At 48.9% G+C, this 26,536-nt stretch overlaps 2 protein-coding genes across 8 annotated transcripts in view; both read right to left on the reverse strand.

The window, feature by feature from the left end:
- LOC147008151 (serine/threonine-protein kinase PLK4-like) overlaps positions 1–706 on the reverse strand; it is a 14,161-nt gene extending 13,455 nt beyond the window's left edge. For 6 of the 7 annotated variants that reach the window (XR_015053596.1, XR_015053595.1, XR_015053594.1 and 3 more), the window contains exon 1: positions 568–706. Coding sequence is in view for 2 of the 7 variants with exons in the window: in XM_085865507.1 (XP_085721633.1) it covers positions 568–600 (33 nt within the window). In the remaining 5 variants the exon portion in view is untranslated. The remainder of the gene's footprint in view (positions 1–567) is intronic. The other variant, XR_015053597.1, reaches the window with a different exon arrangement.
- Positions 600–25,184, reverse strand: LOC147008152 (uncharacterized). Its single transcript, XM_085865476.1, has 12 exons — positions 24,877–25,184; positions 23,744–23,854; positions 23,581–23,637; positions 11,728–11,865; positions 11,565–11,621; positions 10,888–10,940; positions 9,796–10,002; positions 8,974–9,065; positions 6,658–6,699; positions 6,355–6,409; positions 5,035–5,241; positions 600–738 (listed from the first exon to the last, which is right to left on the reverse strand). The coding sequence occupies exons 1-12, from the start codon at positions 24,894–24,896 to the stop codon at positions 668–670; spliced, it is 1,110 nt and encodes a 369-aa protein (XP_085721602.1). The 5' UTR covers positions 24,897–25,184; the 3' UTR covers positions 600–667.
- Between the last annotated feature and the right edge of the window lie 1,352 nt (positions 25,185–26,536).

A 26,536-nucleotide genomic window follows, 5' to 3' on the forward strand; every position in this document is an offset into this window, starting at 1 on the left:
GGGTAAGGTGGGTACAGAAAGCGATGTGTTTGGGACACAAGATTTAGAAGCAAACACAGAGTCCAGGCATTCATCCTTTTCATGTGATGTGTCAGCTCTGCAGTCATTTGAGGTAAGGGAGAGGATGGAGGGGGAACATACACCAGAAACAGACTTAAAGAGATGCCCCAGGATTGGAAGAGCTTTGAGAGTTCAGACTTGAGATGAGAAAGATGTTGTCTTCTGGCTCTCCTGAGGGTAGACACACACTTGTTCCGAGTTTGTGGAAGGAACTGAGATTACCTTCAGTTGGATTTGCCTTCCATGAGGTGAAGGAAAGTTGTTTCAGGACAACTGCCTCGCCACAAGCTTCAGTGAACCAAGGGCGGGAGGAAGGGGAGGACAACCGAAGACGAGAGGGGATAAGTCTGGGCATGAGGGAGAGCAAGTTTCTCTGAAATAATTAAATAAGATAATAAATTTGTGTTTGAATTTGTGATTTGAGAAATCGTGGCATCGATTTAAGTCAACTCATTCAAACTTTAACACCTCACTGTAGGTAATCCACAATCTTGCTTACGAACTTACTTCATGCTCCTCAGATTCCTCGTCCTTCTTCATGTTGATGGAATCACCTTCATCATCTTCACTGCTGTCACTCTCATCATTTTCACCACTCTCACCTTCATCATCTGTCACTCTTATCGTCTTCCCCACTCACACCTTCATCATATTCACCACTCTCACTGAGAAGCAAAACTGGAAAGACAAAGCAACATCAAGATAAAACAGTTATTGTAACAGAAACACACCGTGTTCAGACGTGTGTGTGTGTGTGTCTGTGTGTGTGCGTGCGTTTGTGTGTCTGTTACCGCTGTTTCTCGACAACCACTGGTCCGATCTAATTGAAATTTGCCAGCGATATTGCTGGGGACCTGAGTATGTGCCTTTTCAAGGTTTGATATTAATCGGACAAGTGCTTCCCAAGTTATGGCCATTTACCAAACCAATGACAAGACACGTTGCAGCGGCCATTTATTCACCAAACCAATGACAAGACACGTTGCAGCGTATGCGTGGCTGCGTAGGCTGGTGTGCGGGCGGCCGACGATGACGTCACGGACCGTGCCAGTTCGATGGGGATCGGTGCCTTAGTTACCGTGGCGTAGGAGTGGCAATGGTCAATGGCAGCGAATGTCATGGCAAGCAAAGACAGGGAGGTAAACTTGATTTTAATTTGGATTTTAATTAACTCTGTGTGTGTAAGTATCACAGTAGTAGTGACTTCAATGCAAGCGATAATTCGTGGAATGATGTGAACATTCCGTACGGGCACGCATCACTCCCGGATAGTGATGACTTACTGTATTCTAATAATTTCTCGATTTCTTCTGCGCAGAGATAAACACAATGCCCCAATCCAGTCATCGTTTACGAGTGAAGGAACGGCCTGTGTGGTTGTTTGAAAGTTTTTATTTTGTTTTTTTGGGGGAGGGTTTGCACGTACGGCCACGCACGTACGGGCATGCATGTACGGGCACGCAGTACGGCCACGCACGTACAGGCACGCGAGAGCGAAGGAACGGCCTGTGTGGTTGTTTCTGGCATGCGGTTTGAAAGTTTTTTTATTTTTTGTTTTTGGTTTGCACGTACGGCCACGCACGTACAGGCACGCGAGAGCGAAGGAACGGCCTGTGTGGTTGTTTCTGGCATGCGGTTTGAAAGTTTTTTTATTTTTTTGTTTTTTGTTTGCACGTACGGCTACGCACGTACGGGCACGCACGTACGGGCACGCGAGAGCGAAGGAACGGCCTGTGTGGTTGTTGTTTCTGGCTCGCGGTTTGAAAGTTTTTTTGTTTGTTTTTTTTGCACGTATGGGCACGTACTCGTAATATTAACAACAATAACAAGACTTGGACCATTTGGTAATAATAATGACGAAGTATAATCCCTGCCCTGGTCCAAGCAGACATGGGCTTGGTGAAAGGCAAGTTAATGGTGAAAGTAGAACAACAGGCAGGTATCAAGATAACAATATACCAACAAAAGTATATTAGTATCAAGATATCAAGATACAGGCAGGTATCAAGATAACAAAAAAGGTCGTTAACAATAACTACATCAAACATGCATGAAGCATGGTGTGGTATTTCTATGGCCTCGAAGCTCCAAACGACATCCAGACAGAGTCTGGCCATGTTTCCTCCTCTCCATGGAGCGCTGTCATTGGCCGATCGCAGTCACGAGGTTTGAAGACACCATGTTGCCGCCCCCCATTTGAACAGCTCTGACTACATTCAAGGAATACAAGGAATGATGTCTCACCCGTTGCTCGGACATAGGAATGAAACTCTCCATCGCTGGAGAGCGACACTTGAGAGAGGTCGAAGGCCAGCTGAAAGGGAAGAACTCATGAGTGAAACGAGTTGAACAAGCTGATGACCTCACTCACGATGTTCAAATTCCATCCCGCCATGATATGAAGGATCAGCTTCTCCGAAAGTTCCACACTGTGAGGCTTCAGGTCTTTAAGCGGAAGCAACAAGACATTCGAAAGCGGAGAATAGAGGACTCGGAATCTGGAGGTGAACTCGGCAGGAAGAGTGCGGACGTGAGTGTTGTCGTGAAAAACACTCAAATTATGTGTTTGTAGTTTCTACCGCAGACTAATTGACCGTGTTCGTGTCGAGCGTTCGGATTCCGGACCACCATCCCATGAGCATTGTCAGCGCTCGAATGCGAGAAATGCAAACACAGCATCATCAGCCGTATCTGATAGATTGTCATCACGTGATGCAGTTCAATCAATCGACGATGACCCGCAAGCGGCGATGCCGACTAATGGCGATGTCGATTTGGAAATCCAGGTTTTCATTATCTGTGTTTTGTGGCAAATGTCACATCTTATTCATTCATTCATTCTCTTCATTTCAATCGCAGTGTCTCTGTTCTCTCTCTCTCTCTCTCTCTCTCTCTCTCTCTCTCTCTCTCTCTCTCTCTCTCTCTCTCTCCCTCGCTCTCTGTCTCTCTCTCTCTCTCTCTCTCTCTCTCTCTCTCTCTCTCTCTCTCTCTCTCCCTCTCTCTCTCTCCCTCTCTCTCTCTCTCTCTCTCTCTCTCTCTCTCTCTCTCTCTCTCTCTCTCTCTCTCTCTCTCTCTCTCTCTCTCTCTCTCTCTCTCTCTCTCTCTCTCTCTCTCTCTCTCTCTCTCTCTCTCTCTCTCTCTCTCTCTCTCTCTCTCTCTCTCTCTCTCTCTCTCTCTCTCTCTCTCTCTCTCTCTCTCTCTCTCTCTCTCTCTCTCTCTCTCTCTCTCTCTCTCTCTCTCTCTCTCTCTCTCTCTCTCTCTCTCTCTCTCTCTCTCTCTCTCTCTCTCTCTCTCTCTCTCTCTCTCTCTCTCTCTCTGTCTCTGCTTCTCTCTCGTCTCTCCTCTCTCTCTCTCGTCTCTCTCTCTCTCTCTCTCTCTCTCTCTCTTTCTCTCTCTCTCTCTCTCTCTCTCTCTCTCTCTCTCTCTCTCTCTCTCTCTCTCTCTCTCTCTCTCTCTGTCTCTCTCTCTCTCTCTCTCTCTCTCCCTCTCTCTTCTCTCTCCCTCCTCTCTCTTCTTTCTCTCTCTCTCCTCTCTCTCTCTCTCTCTCTCTCTCTCTCTCTCTCCTCTCTCTCTCTCTCCCTCTCTCTCTCATGCTGTCCAAACTGATGTGCTGAATCACGCAGATGTAGTACCCTGAATTTAGCCGGAGCCAAAAGCCAGCCAGTGTGTGATTAATTCAATCGGCGCATACAAAAAAAGTACTGAAAATATCATCTTCGGATGTAATTCAAGGATGTACAAAATGTCTCTTCATGATATCACCAAGTTTCAGACTCGTAAATTCGACAGATCTGCAGCAATAAACACGTGAGTACGATGTGTGTGTGCATTGGTCCCATCTCTCTCGGACTGCGTGCTCAATGGGTCTCGGCTCGCAGGGGAGCAACACGGCACCTGTCGTTCAGTTGGCCAGACACTCTTTATGTCCGGCACTGCTCCAAACGAATGCGATGAGACGGGACACCCAGGACAAGGTTCATCTGAGGGATTGCACACTTGTGACCAAATGCCTCACCGGTGAAGCACCAATTTGATTTCATGAAACATGGATGGAATCGCCAGGAAGGACAATGATCGAGCGATGCCATCTGTCGTCAGAAGCGAGGGGAATCTGACGTTTCTGGCATCAAATCTTCATCGGACCAAAAACAACAAACACAACAGTTATGACACCGGCTTTCAGGAGCAGGACTTGCTCTTCAATGGACAGTGTCCGGTGAGGATGAGAATCAGAGGAGACTGTGCAGTCCAGAAGTAAATTTGCTACATCCGTACAACCCTGTCGGACACAGATAAGTTTATAAATGGGAGATTCGGTTCAGGAAATGGATAAAGGAATAATGGTTCTCGGACAGGTTTGTTTTACGAGGAAAGATGAGAAGAAAATAAATAATAAACAAGGAGAAAAAGACATTAAATGTCACAGTCCCCGTGGTTTTAGTAATTTTTATGTCCGTAGTTGAAGGGCTAGCCCAGACTTACAAGATTTATGTGCATGTGCAACTGGCTTAAATGGTCATGTGACATGGAAGAACATTTGTGACATGTGACATTTGCCAAGTTTCAACAAAATCAGACCTTGCACGTCCGACAAATGGTTGGGGGCACGTTCAAGGGACAAAATCTCAGCCAGTCGGCCATCCTGGAAGTGATCTCGACAACAGACGATGTGCGTGCGTACACCGTCATGTGTTGTCTTTGTGCCGGGTACGAATTAAATCGGTGCGCACACGTCCGAGATATGGTTGCGGATGCACGCACGCACGCACGGACGGACACGAAAATCGAGACCAAATCCACGACCCCTAGTTTCGAACCAAGTCCGTCGGGGGCGAATAGTACAATGCTGTTACGTTCGAGACAAAGATCAGAAAATCATGAAAACAAAATATTGTCCCATGGACTGACACGATCATTGTCCACTCTGTCCAAAGCTTCTGGACCTCAACGTCACAGTCGACCTTTGGTACTCACTTCTCTTCGTGTAAAACCAGTCATGTAGTGACTGAAGGGCGACATACTCTTCCACGTACTCATTCAGCACACTTTTGTGGCAGGAAAAGTACTTGCGTAATCCACCAAAGTGAGAGGAAAGGTACTTATACAGCGCAGGAAAGTTACATTCCAGGTACGCTGCCTGCTCATCACAGTTCGACTTGTTGTAAGCCTTCACCTTTGCATCTGAGAAACACACACACACAAAAAAAAGAGACATACCTTTATTTGGGTGGTGTATAGGCAACATTCAGCTGCTTCAATCGCTCACGAAAACAAAATAAAGAACAAGACTGAGAATTGCTTTGCTATGCACATCCCCGACCGACCGACGTGACATTTTCCCAAGTCCAAAAAGGGCACAGCTCTTTGGAAAAATTGACGAGATGCCCTGAAACTCGAACTACTTCTGAAACTTATCGTCATCAAGGCAGGTACCAAGTTTCAGGTGAACATGTTCAAGGGTTTTTGGGGGAAAAAAGGTTAAAAACAAGCTCAAATGAGCTAAGATCCTCGTCCTCTTAACGATGACGTCATAATTAAAAACGAATGTGACGTCATTGTGATGTATCAGGTTTGCGATAAATTATCTGTGCTCATGCCCGGCTTGATTCGCGCAAACAAAATTCAAAGAGCTTGCCTCGTTTCGGAGATAATGTTATCGGCGATTTCCATTAGTGGCGATATTATGACGTCAACTTTTTTTTCTCGGAAGAATTTCCAAATTCGGAGATGGTTACTGTCTGCGCATGGGCTTTCTGCATATACATGGGAAGTTTCACGAAGATCCGATGGAAACTCTGGGTTGTGAAACAAAAAAAATGTCAAAAAATAGGAATGACGTCATAAAAAATTGATATGACGTCATAGTGACGTATCATATGTGCGGTAATTCATCTCTGCTAATGCCCCTGTTCGATTCCCGCAAACAGAATTCAAAAAGCTTGCCTCGTTTCGGAGATAATTTTTTAGGCGATTTCCATTAGCAAAGAGGAGGCGAGCTATCACCGACACCCTGAACAAATTATAAATTGCTGCCTTAACGACTGCGAGGAAAGCAATGGCAAACTAGCCAGTGTTACCCTTTCTCAGGAAGCTCCTTCAGCGGCACCGACGTTCCACGACGCGGTATAAAGAGACGGACCCAAAACGGTGTCTTGCAAACCTGAACTCTGGTTTGATTGAGTTGAAGAAAAGTTAATAGTTGAGTGATGAGTGATAAATTAATGTCACAGAAACACACAATGTGTAACTTGTTTTACTCACACCGTGATAAGTTTGAGTGAAATCCACACTTACCGATATTAAAGTTTGGAACATCAAGTCTCCGCATGATGGAATTTTTCATCCGGCGCTACAAAAATAATTCAAACAAGAAAAGTTAAACAATTAAACAAATTAATTCCATAACCAGTAGAAAGGTGAACTAACCCCACAGCTGTAACCACAAAGTTGTAACTCACACAGAGGGACTCACAGCCTCAGGGGCCAAAAGACAAAGACCCATCACAGACAAAAGTTCCACCAGGACAGTTCAGAGACAAATTAAACTATTAGTTCAGTAATTAAAACACAGTAATCTTCACGTTCACACAAACTCACTTTGACGGAATCGTTCGAACATTTCGCCTTCTTCAAAGCAACCTGAAAGAGAAAACAAAAGGTCAAATTATAACAACTTCGATACAATGTGGGAAAACTATTAAACTATATGATATTGGTGTATTGTGACGTACAATGATTACATCCATTTATACAGAAGTCTCTGCGGAGGAGAAAAGTGACAGAAAGGAACAACTTGACATCGACCGAGGATAAAAATGGGGAACAGGTGGGATGATTACATGGACACACCACCAGTGAATCTCGTTGAGTGGCAGCAATTGGAAGATGAAGAGAAATATAATTGAGGGACGTGGGAAGGAGGGCAGGAAGGGGGTGATGGGCGTAACTATGAGAATTAGGGGGACGGGGGGGGCAGGAATGGGGAAAATATCTAATGATTGGAATTAACAAGCCCCCCGACTTTCCCTCAAGATGGTTTTTCCCATTATCTTTGGTGAGATTTCTAACAAAGACATCATGTAACAAATTACACATTGCTCAAAGCACTCACTCCCGACGGGAGGGGGCGGAGGGGGGGGGTTCTCTTATGATGGTTATTCAAACGTTTAATTTAAATCCCTCTCCAAAATAACTCGTGCGTAATTCAAGACACTTCGCTATACGATACACATTTACATGAAGAAATTGCGTCATCGTCCTGTCACTCCCCGCCCCAAGACCACGGGCAAAGATAAATACACTCCGATACACTAAATAGGGTCGTGCTGACTTGCACGACAACACGCGCGCGCGCACACACACACACACACACACACACACACACACACACTCCGATACACTAAATAGGGTCGTGCTGACTTGCACGACAACACGCGCGCGCGCACACACACACACACACACACACACACACAGCGGTGTCCGTAAACTGCAGTGAGGAATGAGGTTAAGATTTTTCACCCCTGTCTGTCTGTTTGTAACTTGTGAAATCGAAGATTCACAAGTTTATTGATTGATTGGTCTGCTCTGTTATTGGTCCCTGACTGGTTTTACCAGATGGGACTGCAGGTTTGCTCTCCATCTCTCCGTCCATCCGTCCCACCTGTGGTTTTTTTTCAGGCTTTTTCCCCCGTACCCTTTGACATATTCAACTGAAACTTGGAACATTGCTTTATTACGATAAGTTACAGAACAAGTTCGAGTTTCAGGCCGTTTAGTTCATTTTTCACAGATTTATATCCTTTTTAGACTCGGAAAATATCACATATCACACATGGGTCAGTGTTCAGTTGGCCTGACTCCACCGCACTGCTTTACACTCATTGGCTGGACAGCTGGCCTGACTCCACCCTTCTTTACACCCATTGGCTGGACAGCTGGCCTGACTCCACCCCACTGCTTTACACCCATTGGCTGGACAGCTGGCCTGACTCCACCCCACTGCTTTACACTCATTGGCTGGACAGCTGGCCTGACTCCACCCCACTGCTTTACACCCATTGGCTGGACAGCTGGCCTGACTCCACCCCACTGCTTTACACTCATTGGCTGGACAGCTGGCCTGACTCCACCCCACTGCTTTACACCCATTGGCTGGACAGCTGGCCTGACCCCACCCCACTGTTTACACCCATTGGCTGGACAGCTGGCCTGACTCCACCCCACTGCTTTACACTCATTGGCTGCACAGCGCGCCTGACTCCACTCTAATAAAATCATGCACCATTGCATGAACCAGCACAGAGTGGCAGGCCTCAGGCCTTCGGCCGAGGTGTGAGTCCATGGCCCAGTGTAATTGGAAAATCCCAGGTATATAACTGTGGTGTAGCCTGCGGGCCTGCGGGGCAGGGCATGATGGTGGGGGGAGTGGTCGGCGTGATTATCGTGTCTGCCAGGGATATAAGGAGTGCGCGCCGCCTGAGGCGTTGTAGTGGGTGCCGTAGTCGCCGCGGCTCGTGAATGCACTGAGTACGTAATAAAGGAGAGCTGCGGGCAAAGTACGCCCGCGCTCGCGCTGGTGCAACAAAGCCGGGCTCGACTGTTCCTCCGCTCGTGTCTGCCTTCTAAGCACCCCTACCACGACACTACAATAACCACGATGTATACATGCACATAAGCCGTACGTGTGTTTTTAGTTCATGTACGTCCATCGGGTTATTTTCAACTTGAGAGAAACAAAAGAGACGAATTCCGACGCAGGAGATTCTCCCCGTCCCTTTCTTCCACGTGTCCCTCCATCGTGTCCATCTACCATGTTCCATCTACCGTGTTCCATCTCGCTCTCCCACCTTTGCATCGATTTAAGTGGACTCATACTTTTGCACCTCACTGCAGGTAATCCAATCTCTTTCTTACCAGGGACAAGGAAAGAACCTGCTTGAAGTTGTTGTACTTCTTCAACATAGCGGCATCAACTTCATCACCTTTCCCAAAACTGGAATGAAAACCTGGAAAGATGAAGCAAAATCAACATAAGACAGATAATATAACAGAAAAATATCAATGGACAGAATACCACTGTGTTTGGGTGAGTGTGTGTGTGTGTGTGTGTGTGTGTGTGTGTGTGTGTGTGTGTGTGTGTGTGTGTGTGTGTGTGTGTGTGTGTGTGTGTGTGTGTGTGTGTGTGTGTGTGTGTGTGTGTGCGCGCATTGTGGACGTGAGACGTCAGTTGCATAAATTATTATGATTGGCCAGCCAGTTGTTCGTACAGCATGTCTTCGAGCAAGAGGGCTGGTGCTCAGAACATGAAAGATTGGGTCGAGTCTTTCAGGAACCGGTTGGCTAGGCCTGACATGATTGCGTTGATTGGAGTCGGGAAAGGCAACAATCTGTAATTCGTTCTGGGCGTCAACAATACCCTGCCAACTCTTCGTGAAAGACACTGAGAGATGTTTAATGTTTCAAAACTAATGCTATCAGACGGGACACCAAGGACAAGGTTCATCCGAGGGACTGCACACTTGTGACCAAAGCAAGAACAATCAAAATGTTTTAGGTTTGCATTATGAGGAAAGATAAGAAGTAAAAAATTAAATAATTAATAGAATGTGGTGACATTGGACACAAAGATCAAACACCATGAAAGCAAAATATTGTCCAGCGGACTGAGATGAGCGTTGCCCACTCTTTCCGAAGCCTCTGGACCTCAGCTTCACAGTCTGCCTTTGGTATACTCACCTCTCTTCTTAACAAGCCAGAACTTTATTAACTGAAGTTCGACATCGTCTTCCACGTAATCATTCAGCACATTTCTGTGATCATGAAGGTACTGATGCGCCACATTGGTGTGAGAGTGAAGGAACTGCTTCAGCACATGACGGTGATCTTCAAGGTACTCAATCAGTGCAGAGTTGTCCAAGGAAAGGAACGTCTTCACCCTTGCACCTGAGAAACACACAGAAAAAGAGAAATTTTGGGAAACGTAAATAAACATGCACATGAACAAACAGTGAGATACGTACAGAGATAGACCATGGGCCACCCCCACAAGAAGAGTGCGGCTGTGCCAGTCTGCCAACCTGGAATATATTGGATGCTTGTCTTACAAATGGAACACGTCCTTCAATCATGCAAAATATCTGTCTCGCAACATCGCTCTGGAAGGATCAAGCTAACTCACTTATCAAGCTTGCTGATACGTGGCACTCTGCACAATGGTTCCGTCCCCTTCGGTGACGTACATGAGGCTCGGGGTCCCCCCCCACCCCCTGCGTGGTTGCACTTAAGCTCACAGTAGTCTCCCTACTTAATTACATCGAGATATCTCCTACACATCCACAACTCCATTCAATCCTAACTTTCCTATTAAATTCCTCCATCTACCCCCACAACCATAACAATATATATATATATATATATATATATATATATATATATATATATATATATATATATATATATATATATATATATATATATATATATATATATTTTTTTTTTTTTCAAGATTTCTGCCCAAACATGAAAAATTGTAAGCTGTTGAAAGAGGATATCAAATTTGAGGTAAGAGACAAAAGCCACCAGGAACCACTGACGTGGCATCAACGGATAATAAAACAAAACGTTCGGAGCTCGCACGGTAATGGTTGTTGCGGTTCGAGGAAAGTCGTTCGTGTCATTGTCATGAGGAACAAGCAGCCACCGCCAGCAAAGTGAAAAATAAAGAAAACAACAACCGTTTTCAGGTGTTTCCTCCAACAAGGGCTGAAACACCCAAACGAACCGAGATAACTAATTTATTTTAAGAAAAGATTCATTTTCAAAACTCACCAGCTTGCAGCTTTTTCTTTCGAGATTGTTTTGTCATTGGAGGCTCAGCACTCCTGCAAAAGTCAGAAAGATTTTTTTTTTATAGCTGCAGTTAAAAAAGTTACAAATCAGAAACAGCCAGAATAAAAAATGTATGTATATATATATGTATATAAATGTTTATATATGATTCAAAAACTTCAACCAAATTTTACATGTTGCCCAAGGATAACCCGTGTGGTTTCTGTTTGGGTTGTGTATCTGGGGGAGGGAGTACAAGGTGGGCAGAAGCCCCAATTCTCTCCAGGTAAATGTGCATCATACAGCACCACATGGTGGTAGCCGGGATTGAAAATCATCATTTGCTGGCATAAAGAAAGTTTCAACAACTCGATACTTCGAATTGCAATGATGTTGAAATCTGAGTCAGAAAATGTTTAACTTCATTAACTTTAAGCAGAGGTTCAAACCAAAGCATGCGACACAGCTCTGCAGCGAAGCGAGAGTGATTTGGGCTCGCGTCATATATAATGAGCGAGATTGGCTGTCAAAGGTGATGTAAGCTGAGTTCCAAGAAGATGGAAGATGACGTGAAATACGTGACAAGTTCAGCTTCAATTCCTTTAAAGGGATAACTATTTCGATTTCGATCACAATTCATGTCACGACGTCCCGAAGGGAGATTTTCTCTGACTTACATCGGATGTGAAACGTCATCACAACACTTCCCTTTCTTTTTTCTTCTGAACAAGGACCTAAGATGAAAAAGATTGAAAAGTCAATTTCTTGTACATTTTCTGAACTTGATATTTCCAAAAAGAAGTTTTAAAAAGTGTGGAGGGAGAAAATAAATATATTTACTTTAGACGTTCCCAAAAAGTTGTCTTTTTCTTTGGTGGTGTCGAATGTGGTGGTGACTGGTTCACAACAACGTCTTGTGAACAAGAAGGGTTCACAACAACATCTTGAGAACCAGGAGACTCGTTCATCTTTGCTTTCCTGCAAAACAACACTCCATTTAAATCCACAACTTGATTCAAATATGCTAAACCGGATATCATACACATTCTGTATTTCAACAACTGACACTACAATGCCCCTCCACCAAACTCCACATGAAATAAAACAAGCAGCTGATACTCGAGGTCACCTACCTCACCTGGATGAGGAAAAGATCTGTGTAATCTGAAGGTTAAATCTTGAACAATTTTTGAAATATCACGCACACAAGCGAAGTTACTGAGATGGTTGTCATGGTAACATAATTTAGCCAATCACAGCCGTGATTTATTCAGGTTGAGATGATGTCATGAGGAATAGATATTTTCAATACGAGAGCTAAATGTTCAACGGTTTTTGAAAGATCGCGCACACAAACGTACATGGATGGATGATCGGTCGGTCGGACGGAGCAGAGAAAAATCAACTGATTAATTTAAATAACTAGTACGTGCCCGTAAAAAAATAAAATAATAATAATGATTAATAAATAAATATTTCAACCGCGAGCAACAAACAACAACCACACAGGCCGTTTCTTTGCTCTTGCGTGCCCGTACGTGCGTGGCGCGGAAGTTCGCATATCACAGTTCCGATGATTCGCAATTTAGGTTTTAATGGCCAATTATTCAATTAGCGCCAACGTATTTTGCCTTTTCGCAATGTCATCGCAAGGAAAAACAAAAAGAGAAGAGAAGAGAGAAAAAAAAATTACTTCCTGGTTTGGAGCGTACCAGCACTCTGATGTTACCAAAATTTATACACCGTCTAATATGAAAACGATCATAACTTGGAGCATTGTGTTTATCTATAAATGCGCATAAGAAATCGAGAAATTATTAGAATACATGAAGTCATCATCATCCGGAAGTCCATACGTTGTAACCCGTAATGGGGAATGCGGCTGAGCTTCCCTTCACCATCGGCCACGCCCACGCAACAACGTGTCTTGTCATTGGTTTGGTAAATAAATGGCCATAACTTGGGAAGCACTTGTCCGATTAATATCAAACCTTGAAAAGGCACATCCTCAGGTCCCCAGCAATATACCGGGCAAGTTTCAATTAGATCGGACCAGCATTTGTCGAGAAACAGCGATCACAGACACACACACACACACACACACACACACACACACACACACACACACACACACACACACACACACACACACACACACACACGCACACACATTGCTGGAATTATAGATAGATGTGGTGTTCATGAAGAGCAGACGTGTGGAGTAAATGGCTTCCGTGTGTGTGTGTGTGTGTGTGTGTGTGTGTGTGTGTGTGTGTGTGTGTGTGTGTGTGTGTGTGTCCGTCCGTCCGTCCGTCCCCAACGACATATTTGTGTTTATAAAATGTTTTTCTCCACAATCACTTGTCTGGTTGATGTGAAATTTTAAACATTGGAAGGACTCCATTTGGAGAATATTTTATTGATTATTCGGACGTCATAAGTCACATGGTTTTAGAGCGACATTGGATTAAAGGGAGAATTTGGATTTATTTTTCTCCGAAACCGCTCAACGGAAAAAAAATGAAACTCAGCATTTGTCATCAACTCCCCAAGGGGTATCATATGTCAGGGGATAATGATGACCTCAATGGTGACGTGGGATTCCAACCATAATTGGTTGAATCGAAATCCTTATCCGAAAAATGTAAAACTCCGTCGATCTGATCCGATGTGAATGAAGAATTAAATTTATGACGTCATCGGCCGCATGGTCTGTTCGCCATATTGAATTGAAAATAAAAATGTGAATTTTTTTTCTTCTCCAGAACCACTTCACAGATCGATGTGAAACTTCACACATATGATCAACTCGACATTATCAACTTTTTTAAAGATGAAGAAGGCGTTTGCACCTAAAAGTAAACTCGATCAACGAGTACTTCGCTAATTCGAGCAATAAGCAAGAGCAGACCTGGTCTCAGGCAAAAATAAACCCAAACTCACATGAATAAACCCAAACCTAATCTCTCGGTGCCAGAGCTGAAGACAATGAAAAGTCTGAGAAACAGGAACCATTTGATCTTTGCACCAGCAGACAAGGGCAGCACAGTGGCAGTCATGGAGAAGGAGTTGCACCATGGTAAAATCATATCACGACTGGAGCATCTGACCCCATTCCAAAGCACCAAGGGTCCTTGAACATCGAATGTCCATGCTCAAACGAGCAGGCAGGCTGGACAACCAGCTTTACTGCAGCAAGGGTTCAGCACCCAGACTGCATGGCCTTCCCAAGATCCACAAACAGAATGTCCTTCTGAGTCTCATTGTGTCCTTCGTCGATGCACCATCTTACCGGTTGTCAGGCTTCCTAGTACGTATCATTGGCAGACTTGCAAGAAAGACTGATAAAACGGTTTAGAATAATGGTAAATTTGTCGAAAGGATAACAGAGGTTGGAATCCAGGATGATGAGACGATGGTAACTTTAGATGTGCTTTCACTTTTCACCAACATCCCAGTCGATCGAGCGGTGAGCGTCTCGCTCGACCCGTTGAAACAATCAAACGATTGGAAAATAGCTTGTTAGAACAGGCAACGAACACCTGAGGATGTTGCTCGCCTGCTGGAGATATGTCTGAACAGCACGACCTTCATCTATGATGGTGCATACTACCGACAAATGTTTGGAACGGTTGTGGGTTCACTTGAGGCTTTGGGACTTGAGGCGACAGCGTGGATGTTCAGTTTACACACACACACACACACACACACACAGACACACACACACACACACACACACACACACACACACACACACACACACACACACACACACACACACACACACTCAATTGTCATGTGACAGGTGGAGAAAATTTGGCTCTGTAATTGAGAAAACACGTGAATGTGGTGAACGGCTTGGAATTTGGGTATCAAATGTATTTTCCTTTGAAACTCACAAACAGAAACCATGTAACCTTTGTAAAGGACACCGAGTTATATAAAATAACCAATTGCTTTCGAAACAGTCACGAGGACGTGTCCGGGCGGTGTTTTTCTCCGGATGGCTTGGCTCTGGACACGTCCAAGCGGTGTTTGGCTCCAGAGGTGTCTGGGCAGTGTTTGTTTCTGGACGGTATTTGTCTCTGGATGGCTTGGCTCCAGACACGTCCAAGCGGTGTTTGGCTCCGGACGTGTCTGCGCAGTGTTTGTTTCTGGACGGTGTTTTTCTCCGGATGGCTTGGCTCCGGACACGTCCAAGCGGTGTTTGGCTCCAGAGGTGTCTGGGCAGTGTTTGTTTCTGGACGGTATTTGTCTCTGGATGGCTTGGCTCCGGACACGTCCAAGCTGTGTTTGGCTCCGGACGTGTCTAGGCAGTGTTGGTTTCTGGACGGTGTTTGTCTCCGGATGGCTTGGCTCCGGACGTGTCGAGGCAGTGTTGGTTTCTGGACGGTGTTTGTCTCCGGATGGCTTGGCTCCGGACACGTCCAAGCAGTGTTTGGCCCCAGAGGTGTCTGGGCAGTGTTTGTTTCTGGACGGTGTTTGTCTCCGGATGGCTTGGCTCCGGACACGTCCAAGCGGTGTTTGGCTAGAGGTGTCTAGGCAGTGTTTGTTTCTGGATGGTGTTTGTCTCCGGATGGCTTGGCTCCGGACACGTCCAAGCGGTGTTTGGCTCCGGACGTGTCTGGGCAGTGTTTGTTTCTGGACGGTGTTTGTCTCCGGATGGCTTGGCTCCGGACACGTCCAAGCGGTGTTTGGCTCCAGAGGTGTCTGGGCAGTGTTTGTTTCTGGACGGTGTTTGTCTCTGGATGGCTTGGCTCCGGACACGTCCAAGCGGTGTTTGGCTCCAGAGGTGTCTGGGCAGTGTTTGTTTCTGGACTGTGTTTGTCTCTGGATGGCTTGGCTCCGGACACGTCCAAGCGGTGTTTGGCCCCAGAGGTGTCTGGGCAGTGTTTGTTTCTGGACGGTGTTTGTCTCCGGATGGCTTGGCTCCGGACACGTCCAAGCGGTGTTTGGCCCCAGAGGTGTCTGGGCAGTGTTTGTTTCTGGACGGTGTTTGTCTCCGGATGGCTTGGCTCCGGACACGTCCAAGCGGTGTTTGGCTCCAGAGGTGTCTAGGCAGTGTTTGTTTCTGGATGGTGTTTGTCTCTGGATGGCTTGGCTCCGGACACGTCCAAGCGGTGTTTGGCCCCAGAGGTGTCTGGGCAGTGTTTGTTTCTGGACGGTGTTTGTCTCCGGATGGCTTGGCTCCGGACACGTCCAAGCGGTGTTTGGCCCCAGAGGTGTCTGGGCAGTGTTTGTTTCTGGACGGTGTTTGTCTCCGGATGGCTTGGCTCCGGACACGTCCAAGCGGTGTTTGGCTAGAGGTGTCTAGGCAGTGTTTGTTTCTGGATGGTGTTTGTCTCCGGATGGCTTGGCTCCGGACACGTCCAACCGGTGTTTGGCTCCGGACGTGTCTGGGCAGTGTTTGTTTCTGGACGGTGTTTGTCTCCGGATGGCTTGGCTCCGGACACGTCCAAGCGGTGTTTGGCTCCAGAGGTGTCTGGGCAGTGTTTGTTTCTGGACGGTGTTTGTCTCTGGATGGCTTGGCTCCGGACACGTCCAAGCGGTGTTTGGCCCCAGAGGTGTCTGGGCAGTGTTTGTTTCTGGACGGTGTTTGTCTCCGGATGGCTTGGCTCCGGACACGTCCAAGCGGTGTTTGGCCCCAGAGGTGTCTGGGCAGTGTTTGTTTCTGGACGGTGTTTGTCTCCGGATGGCTTGGCTCCGGACACGTCCAAGCGGTGTTTGGCCCCAGAGGTGTCTGGGCAGTGTTTGTTTCTGGACGGTGTTTGTCTCTGGATGGCTTGGCTCCGGACACGTCCAAGCGGTGTTTGGCTCCAGAGGTGTCTGGGCAGTGTTTGTTTCTGGATGGTGTTTGTCTCTGGATGGCTTGGCTCCGGACACGTCCAAGCGGTGTTTGGCCCCAGAGGTGTCTGGGCAGTGTTTGTTTCTGGACGGTGTTTGTCTCCGGATGGCTTGGCTCCGGACACGTCCAAGCGGTGTTTGGCCCCAGAGGTGTCTGGGCAGTGTTTGTTTCTGGACGGTGTTTGTCTCCGGATGGCTTGGCTCCGGACACGTCCAAGCGGTGTTTGGCTAGAGGTGTCTAGGCAGTGTTTGTTTCTGGATGGTGTTTGTCTCCGGATGGCTTGGCTCCGGACACGTCCAAGCGGTGTTTGGCCCCAGAGGTGTCTGGGCAGTGTTTGTTTCTGGACGGTGTTTGTCTCCGGATGGCTTGGCTCCGGACACGTCCAAGCGGTGTTTGGCCCCAGAGGTGTCTGGGCAGTGTTTGTTTCTGGACGGTGTTTGTCTCTGGATGGCTTAGCTCCGGACACGTCCAAGCGGGGTTTGGCTCCAGAGGTGTCTGGGCAGTGTTTGTTTCTGGATGGTGTTTGTCTCTGGATGGCTTGGCTCCGGACACGTCCAAGCGGTGTTTGGCCCCAGAGGTGTCTGGGCAGTGTTTGTTTCTGGACGGTGTTTGTCTCCGGATGGCTTGGCTCCGGACACGTCCAAGCGGTGTTTGGCCCCAGAGGTGTCTGGGCAGTGTTTGTTTCTGGACGGTGTTTGTCTCCGGATGGCTTGGCTCCGGACACGTCCAAGCGGTGTTTGGCTAGAGGTGTCTAGGCAGTGTTTGTTTCTGGATGGTGTTTGTCTCCGGATGGCTTGGCTCCGGACACGTCCAACCGGTGTTTGGCTCCGGACGTGTCTGGGCAGTGTTTGTTTCTGGACGGTGTTTGTCTCCGGATGGCTTGGCTCCGGACACGTCCAAGCGGTGTTTGGCTCCAGAGGTGTCTGGGCAGTGTTTGTTTCTGGACGGTGTTTGTCTCTGGATGGCTTGGCTCCGGACACGTCCAAGCGGTGTTTGGCTCCGGACGTGTCTGGGCAGTGTTTGTTTCTGGACGGTGTTTGTCTCTGGATGGCTTGGCTCCGGACACGTCCAAGCGGTGTTTGGCCCCAGAGGTGTCTGGGCAGTGTTTGTTTCTGGACGGTGTTTGTCTCCGGATGGCTTGGCTCCGGACACGTCCAAGCGGTGTTTGGCCCCAGAGGTGTCTGGGCAGTGTTTGTTTCTGGACGGTGTTTGTCTCCGGATGGCTTGGCTCCGGACACGTCCAAGCGGTGTTTGGCCCCAGAGGTGTCTGGGCAGTGTTTGTTTCTGGACGGTGTTTGTCTCCGGATGGCTTGGCTCCGGACACGTCCAAGCGGTGTTTGGCCCCAGAGGTGTCTGGGCAGTGTTTGTTTCTGGACGGTGTTTGTCTCTGGATGGCTTGGCTCCGGACACGTCCAAGCGGTGTTTGGCTCCAGAGGTGTCTGGGCAGTGTTTGTTTCTGGATGGTGTTTGTCTCTGGATGGCTTGGCTCCAGACACGTCCAAGCGGTGTTTGGCTCCGGACGTGTCTGGGCAGTGTTTGTTTCTGGACGGTGTTTTTCTCCGGATGGCTTGGCTCCGGACACGTCCAAGCGGTGTTTGGCCCCAGAGGTGTCTGGGCAGTGTTTGTTTCTGGACGGTGTTTGTCTCCGGATGGCTTGGCTCCGGACACGTCCAAGCGGTGTTTGGCTCCAGAGGTGTCTAGGCAGTGTTTGTTTCTGGATGGTGTTTGTCTCTGGATGGCTTGGCTCCAGACACGTCCAAGCGGTGTTTGGCCCCAGAGGTGTCTGGGCAGTGTTTGTTTCTGGACGGTGTTTGTCTCCGGATGGCTTGGCTCCGGACACGTCCAAGCGGTGTTTGGCCCCAGAGGTGTCTGGGCAGTGTTTGTTTCTGGACGGTGTTTGTCTCCGGATGGCTTGGCTCCGGACACGTCCAAGCGGTGTTTGGCTAGAGGTGTCTAGGCAGTGTTTGTTTCTGGATGGTGTTTGTCTCCGGATGGCTTGGCTCCGGACACGTCCAAGCGGTGTTTGGCTCCGGACGTGTCTGGGCAGTGTTTGTTTCTGGACGGTGTTTGTCTCCGGATGGCTTGGCTCCGGACACGTCCAAGCGGTGTTTGGCTCCAGAGGTGTCTGGGCAGTGTTTGTTTCTGGATGGTGTTTGTCTCTGGATGGCTTGGCTCCGGACACGTCCAAGCGGTGTTTGGCTCCGGACGTGTCTGGGCAGTGTTTGTTTCTGGACGGTGTTTGTCTCTGGATGGCTTGGCTCCGGACACGTCCAAGCGGTGTTTGGCTCCAGAGGTGTCTGGGCAGTGTTTGTTTCTGGATGGTGTTTGTCTCTGGATGGCTTGGCTCCGGACACGTCCAAGCGGTGTTTGGCCCCAGAGGTGTCTGGGCAGTGTTTGTTTCTGGACGGTGTTTGTCTCCGGATGGCTTGGCTCCGGACACGTCCAAGCGGTGTTTGGCCCCAGAGGTGTCTGGGCAGTGTTTGTTTCTGGACGGTGTTTGTCTCCGGATGGCTTGGCTCCGGACACGTCCAAGCGGTGTTTGGCTAGAGGTGTCTAGGCAGTGTTTGTTTCTGGATGGTGTTTGTCTCCGGATGGCTTGGCTCCGGACACGTCCAAGCGGTGTTTGGCTCCGGACGTGTCTGGGCAGTGTTTGTTTCTGGACGGTGTTTGTCTCCGGATGGCTTGGCTCCGGACACGTCCAAGCGGTGTTTGGCTCCAGAGGTGTCTGGGCAGTGTTTGTTTCTGGACGGTGTTTGTCTCTGGATGGCTTGGCTCCGGACACGTCCAAGCGGTGTTTGGCTCCGGACGTGTCTGGGCAGTGTTTGTTTCTGGACGGTGTTTGTCTCTGGATGGCTTGGCTCCGGACACGTCCAAGCGGTGTTTGGCCCCAGAGGTGTCTGGGCAGTGTTTGTTTCTGGACGGTGTTTGTCTCCGGATGGCTTGGCTCCGGACACGTCCAAGCGGTGTTTGGCCCCAGAGGTGTCTGGGCAGTGTTTGTTTCTGGACGGTGTTTGTCTCCGGATGGCTTGGCTCCGGACACGTCCAAGCGGTGTTTGGCCCCAGAGGTGTCTGGGCAGTGTTTGTTTCTGGACGGTGTTTGTCTCCGGATGGCTTGGCTCCGGACACGTCCAAGCGGTGTTTGGCCCCAGAGGTGTCTGGGCAGTGTTTGTTTCTGGACGGTGTTTGTCTCTGGATGGCTTGGCTCCGGACACGTCCAAGCGGTGTTTGGCTCCAGAGGTGTCTGGGCAGTGTTTGTTTCTGGATGGTGTTTGTCTCCGGATGGCTTGGCTCCAGACACGTCCAAGCGGTGTTTGGCTCCGGACGTGTCTGGGCAGTGTTTGTTTCTGGACGGTGTTTGTCTCCGGATGGCTTGGCTCCGGACACGTCCAAGCGGTGTTTGGCCCCAGAGGTGTCTGGGCAGTGTTTGTTTCTGGACAGTGTTTGTCTCCGGATGGCTTGGCTCCGGACACGTCCAAGCGGTGTTTGGCTCCAGAGGTGTCTGGGCAGTGTTTGTTTCTGGATGGTGTTTGTCTCTGGATGGCTTGGCTCCGGACACGTCCAAGCGGTGTTTGGCCCCAGAGGTGTCTGGGCAGTGTTTGTTTCTGGACGGTGTTTGTCTCCGGATGGCTTGGCTCCGGACACGTCCAAGCGGTGTTTGGCCCCAGAGGTGTCTGGGCAGTGTTTGTTTCTGGACGGTGTTTGTCTCCGGATGGCTTGGCTCCGGACACGTCCAAGCGGTGTTTGGCTAGAGGTGTCTAGGCAGTGTTTGTTTCTGGATGGTGTTTGTCTCCGGATGGCTTGGCTCCGGACACGTCCAAGCGGTGTTTGGCTCCGGACGTGTCTGGGCAGTGTTTGTTTCTGGACGGTGTTTGTCTCCGGATGGCTTGGCTCCGGACACGTCCAAGCGGTGTTTGGCTCCAGAGGTGTCTGGGCAGTGTTTGTTTCTGGATGGTGTTTGTCTCTGGATGGCTTGGCTCCGGACACGTCCAAGCGGTGTTTGGCTCCGGACGTGTCTGGGCAGTGTTTGTTTCTGGACGGTGTTTGTCTCTGGATGGCTTGGCTCCGGACACGTCCAAGCGGTGTTTGGCCCCAGAGGTGTCTGGGCAGTGTTTGTTTCTGGACGGTGTTTGTCTCCGGATGGCTTGGCTCCGGACACGTCCAAGCGGTGTTTGGCTCCAGAGGTGTCTGGGCAGTGTTTGTTTCTGGATGGTGTTTGTCTCTGGATGGCTTGGCTCCGGACACGTCCAAGCGGTGTTTGGCTCCGGACGTGTCTGGGCAGTGTTTGTTTCTGGACGGTGTTTGTCTCTGGATGGCTTGGCTCCAGACACGTCCAAGCGGTGTTTGGCCCCAGAGGTGTCTGGGCAGTGTTTGTTTCTGGACGGTGTTTGTCTCCGGATGGATTGGCTCCGGACACGTCCAAGCGGTGTTTGGCTCCGGACGTGTCTAGGCAGTGTTGGTTTCTGGACGGTGTTTGTCTCTGGATGGCTTGGCTCTCGACACGTCCAAGCAGTGTTTGGCTCCAGAGGTGTCTGGGCAGTGTTTGTTTCTGGACGGTGTTTGTCTCTGGATGGCTTGGCTCCGGACACGTCCAAGCTGTGTTTGGCTCCGGACGTGTCTAGGCAGTGTTGGTTTCTGGACGGTGTTTGTCTCCGGATGGCTTGGCTCCGGACGTGTCTCGGCAGTGTTGGTTTCTGGACGGTGTTTTTCTCCGGATGGCTTGGCTCCGGACACGTCCAAGCGATGTTTTGCTCCGGACGTGTCTGGGCAGTGTTTGTTTCTGGACGGTGTTTGTCTCTGGATGGCTTGGCTCCGGACACGTCCAAGTGGTGTTTGGCCCCAGAGGTGTCTGGGCAGTGTTTGTTTCTGGACGGTGTTTGTCTCTGGATGGCTTGGCTCCGGACACGTCCAAGCGGTGTTTGGCCCCAGAGGTGTCTGGGCAGTGTTTGTTTCTGGACGGTGTTTGTCTCCGGATGGCTTGGCTCCGGACACGTCCAAGCGGTGTTTGGCTAGAGGTGTCTAGGCAGTGTTTGTTTCTGGATGGTGTTTGTCTCCGGATGGCTTGGCTCCGGACACGTCCAAGCGGTGTTTGGCTCCGGACGTGTCTGGGCAGTGTTTGTTTCTGGACGGTGTTTGTCTCCGGATGGCTTGGCTCCGGACACGTCCAAGCGGTGTTTGGCTCCAGAGGTGTCTGGGCAGTGTTTGTTTCTGGACGGTGTTTGTCTCTGGATGGCTTGGCTCCGGACACGTCCAAGCGGTGTTTGGCTCCGGACGTGTCTGGGCAGTGTTTGTTTCTGGACGGTGTTTGTCTCTGGATGGCTTGGCTCCGGACACGTCCAAGCGGTGTTTGGCCCCAGAGGTGTCTGGGCAGTGTTTGTTTCTGGACGGTGTTTGTCTCCGGATGGCTTGGCTCCGGACACGTCCAAGCGGTGTTTGGCCCCAGAGGTGTCTGGGCAGTGTTTGTTTCTGGACGGTGTTTGTCTCCGGATGGCTTGGCTCCGGACACGTCCAAGCGGTGTTTGGCCCCAGAGGTGTCTGGGCAGTGTTTGTTTCTGGACGGTGTTTGTCTCCGGATGGCTTGGCTCCGGACACGTCCAAGCGGTGTTTGGCCCCAGAGGTGTCTGGGCAGTGTTTGTTTCTGGACGGTGTTTGTCTCTGGATGGCTTGGCTCCGGACACGTCCAAGCGGTGTTTGGCTCCAGAGGTGTCTGGGCAGTGTTTGTTTCTGGATGGTGTTTGTCTCTGGATGGCTTGGCTCCGGACACGTCCAAGCGGTGTTTGGCCCCAGAGGTGTCTGGGCAGTGTTTGTTTCTGGACGGTGTTTGTCTCCGGATGGCTTGGCTCCGGACACGTCCAAGCGGTGTTTGGCTAGAGGTGTCTAGGCAGTGTTTGTTTCTGGATGGTGTTTGTCTCCGGATGGCTTGGCTCCGGACACGTCCAAGCGGTGTTTGGCTCCGGACGTGTCTGGGCAGTGTTTGTTTCTGGACGGTGTTTGTCTCCGGATGGCTTGGCTCCGGACACGTCCAAGCGGTGTTTGGCTCCAGAGGTGTCTGGGCAGTGTTTGTTTCTGGACGGTGTTTGTCTCTGGATGGCTTGGCTCCGGACACGTCCAAGCGGTGTTTGGCTCCGGACGTGTCTGGGCAGTGTTTGTTTCTGGACGGTGTTTGTCTCTGGATGGCTTGGCTCCGGACACGTCCAAGCGGTGTTTGGCCCCAGAGGTGTCTGGGCAGTGTTTGTTTCTGGACGGTGTTTGTCTCCGGATGGCTTGGCTCCGGACACGTCCAAGCGGTGTTTGGCCCCAGAGGTGTCTGGGCAGTGTTTGTTTCTGGATGGTGTTTGTCTCTGGATGGCTTGGCTCCGGACACGTCCAAGCGGTGTTTGGCTCCGGATGTGTCTGGGCAGTGTTTGTTTCTGGACGGTGTTTGTCTCCAGACTGTCTCCGGCCAATCTTTATGTTGAATGGAAGGAATGTGTAATTTGTTCTGGGTACCGGCGATAACTCGCCATACATTTTCATGAGACATGATGGGATCCTTTACATCACCAACACCCCCCACGCTGGCAGATGGTCCTCTCGATCCAAGTGCTTTGGTGGGACGGCGCACACATCGATGTCTCACCCTTCATGCAAAACACCAGGATGAACATTAATATCAGGATCAAGATTCCCACCCCAGCGAACCATCTCGATGAAGGGACCTCAAAGAAATCCCACAACCCTGAAACCTCTAATCTATGGGAGAGAAAATAATGAAGGATCATCACGTGATCGTGAGACAACAGGAATAACTATTTCTATTTCCATCACAATTCATGTCACGACATCCCGAAGGGAGATTTTCTCTTACTTACATGGGATGTGAAACGTCATCACAACACTTCCCTTTCTTTTTTCTTCTGAACAAGGACCTGAGATGAAAAAGATTGAAAAGTCAATTTCTTGTACATTTTCTGAACTTGATATTTCCAAAAAGAAGTTTTAAAAAGTGTGGAGGGAGAAAATAAAAATATTTACTTAAGACGTTCCCAAAAAGTAGTTTTCTTTTTCTTTGGTGGTGTCGAATGTGGTGGTGGCTGCTTCACATCAACATCTTGTGAACGAGGTGACTCGTTCATCTTTGCTTTCCTGGAAAACAACACTCTTCTTAAGACCAGTAAGACCGACCCCTTTCGATGCCTTCAACACTTTTGACCTTCTCGACCCATGAGACTACTTAGACCACTTGACCCTATATAGTTTAGACCCCTAAAACCTCCTCAGACCTTTAAAGACCCTTTTAAGACAGTTTAGATACTTACATCCTTTCGATCCCTTTTTAGACCGTTGAAGACCCTTTAGATCCTAACTTCTTTTTGGACATACCCTTTAGAGTTTGGAGCATTAGATCCATGAGACCCCAGAGACCTTTAGACCTGCAAAGACCCTTTAGAAGCTTCGACCTTTTTAAACATTTTTGGCACCATTTAGGCGTCTTTTTAAGGTTTGGAGGTAGATTTGGTGTGAGACGAAGCCATGGTACAGGACACCACTCCCATGCAAGGACTTTCCCCGCAACTGAACCCAGAGGTGGCATTGGGAGCGGCGGGGGGGTGGGGGAGTCGTATGACACCCCCCTCCGTCAAAGGAGGTGCCCCCCCCACCGGTAGTACATACAGTAAAACGAGAAACTTCTCTTCCTGTTCACGTTCCGATTCGTGTTCAAAATATAACAATCGATTGAGCGAAGTTGTTCCGCGACGGGCGGTGCACGCAATGATACCTCGCCATCCGTGCGAAACACCAGGACGGCGGTTTATCGGTGGGTCGGGATTCGAACCCAGGCGAGGCAGCCCAGAGGGAGCGTGCACACCTCAAGGTGAACTACTGACCCCCTTGGGTGTTGTAAAAGCTTCAAATCAATCTGTGTTCCTCTTCATCGTGAAGAACTCAAGGCTGAAAATGTAATCTTCAGAAATGGCGGGAACATCTGATCGTCCGTCGATTTGTTTGTCTTCCTTTTGTCTGAATCACCGGAACGGTTGGAATCCCGAGGCGGTTATAAACCGCCATGGCGGTGTTTCACAGGCACGGTGGATGAATCAGGTTAAACTCGACGTGAAATGTTAAAGTTCATTGAATGTTGTTAAAAATTAAACCGTGTGACGTACCTTGGTTGTGTTTTCGTCATAAACACAAGAAAATAAAGTCTGAATTGAGTGGAAACTCGATAAAACTCCGGGAACCGCGGATTATCCGGCAGGAGGTCCAGGTCGTTTCACAGAATTCCACCCGATTGTCGTGACGTCACAATGGCCACTTCTTCCGCCCACGTCACCGACTCGCACGTCAGCCCAGCAGCACAAGTCCTCAAATAAAGAGAAATTGGTGAACAAAGAAAAAGCTTGAAATAAATAAATCACCACGGGACGTGTTGAGTTGAGGAGGCCGCGACGACGGAAACATCCTCAGAGGCCGAGCCACGAGCTGGACGTCATGACGTCATGACGTAAAGCGTGATGACGTCACCGCGTGCTGTAATCATATTATCGTCGGCAGTTTTGCGTCTCACTTGATGAAAGACCGCCGAGCTGGAAACGATTTTATTCATTGTTATTTATTTTTTGCCGAGCGTGCTCAAACGTTAATGATCATCACCAGTTTGGTAATGGACGAACAGATGTGGTAAATACGTCAAAGTACTCTGTGGTACCCACGACGCTCTGTCGTCGTTGCTTTCTGACGTACATGAAGTGTCCAAGGGACGTTAAGCCGGGCGTCCCATCTGCTAGCATTAGTTGGTGGACGTTAAAGATCCCAGGGTGTCCTTCACTGAGAGAGGCGACTTATCACCGGCATCCGAGTCAAATTACAAATCCCTGCCAGGACTGCTGGGAAGACAATGGCAAACTACCTAGTGTCACCTTCGCCAAGCAGCCAAGCACCTGCCCTCAGGCAGAGCACACAACACATCACATCAAAAGGTCAAAAGGTCAAGATTGCATAACACATCAATATGTCAGTCGTATCAACATGTCAGTGGGGCCAATATGACCCAATTCATCGAGTGTAACCTGTGTTCTGTCAAGGTCAAAAGGTCAAAGGTCAAAGGCCATAAAATTGTCAATTTCCATCTGATTGACCTGAAATTTGAACAAGGTTTGCTCTTTGGGTCACTAAAGCCCATTGCTTTTGAGGTCATAAGGTCAAGGTGGCCTTAAATTCATCAATCTTTTTGTATTTTTCTTTTTTCGCTGTTTTCATCATTTGGCATAATGAAGAGGATTTTATGGCAAAGGAAGTGAACATCACCATCACCGCTCCTTGTGCACAGAGCGCGGAGGGAACGCACGTGGTTCAACATCTGAAAAAAGAGAGAATACGCTGAGTTCAGGGACATTCACGGACAAAGGCAATGAAAAATCCTCCAAGATGACGTCATCACGGACAGCCGTGCTGAATTCATGACGTCGATCCGTGCACGCTCCAAATCGATACTGAATGATGTGGATGTTGACAAGTTCAGCTTGGAGAGTCCAGTTCTGAGCTGTTGAGATATCAAACCATTTTGGACGTGACGTAGTGATTTCAAAATCAAGTGAAAAGTAAGAAACGTTGTGTACAAGTCACATGGACAAGGACCGTGGTGTTGATTGTGCTCGGCACTCGGCCGAACCCTCTGACTCGAAGGTGACAGAGGCTGCGATCCACGTTTGAGGCAAGATACAAGAGCTACGAGCATCAAGTAAAGGTCTACCTGGTGAGTTGACGGCTGAAGCCCTGGTAGTGGAACAGGTGCACGACTGGTCAAAAGTTTTAGAACACCGCCAT

The sequence above is a fragment of the Eptatretus burgeri genome, chromosome 21, assembly GCF_056783735.1.
Source record: "Eptatretus burgeri isolate ZD-2024b chromosome 21, Ebu_testis_v1, whole genome shotgun sequence".
NCBI classification, from domain to species: Eukaryota; Metazoa; Chordata; class Myxini; order Myxiniformes; family Myxinidae; genus Eptatretus; species Eptatretus burgeri.

Excerpts from the sequence above, each read along its gene's own strand:
- LOC147008152 (XM_085865476.1), bottom strand. The coding sequence starts at position 24,896 with ATGACGAAAACACAACCAAG. Across the intron at positions 11,622-11,727 it reads ACTTTTTGGGAACGTCTAAA|GTCCTTGTTCAGAAGAAAAA; the intron begins GTAAATATATTT and ends TTTTCATCTTAG. Across the intron at positions 5,242-6,354 it reads TGTTCCAAACTTTAATATCG|ATGCAAAGGTGAAGGCTTAC; the intron begins GTAAGTGTGGAT and ends TGTGTTTCTCAG.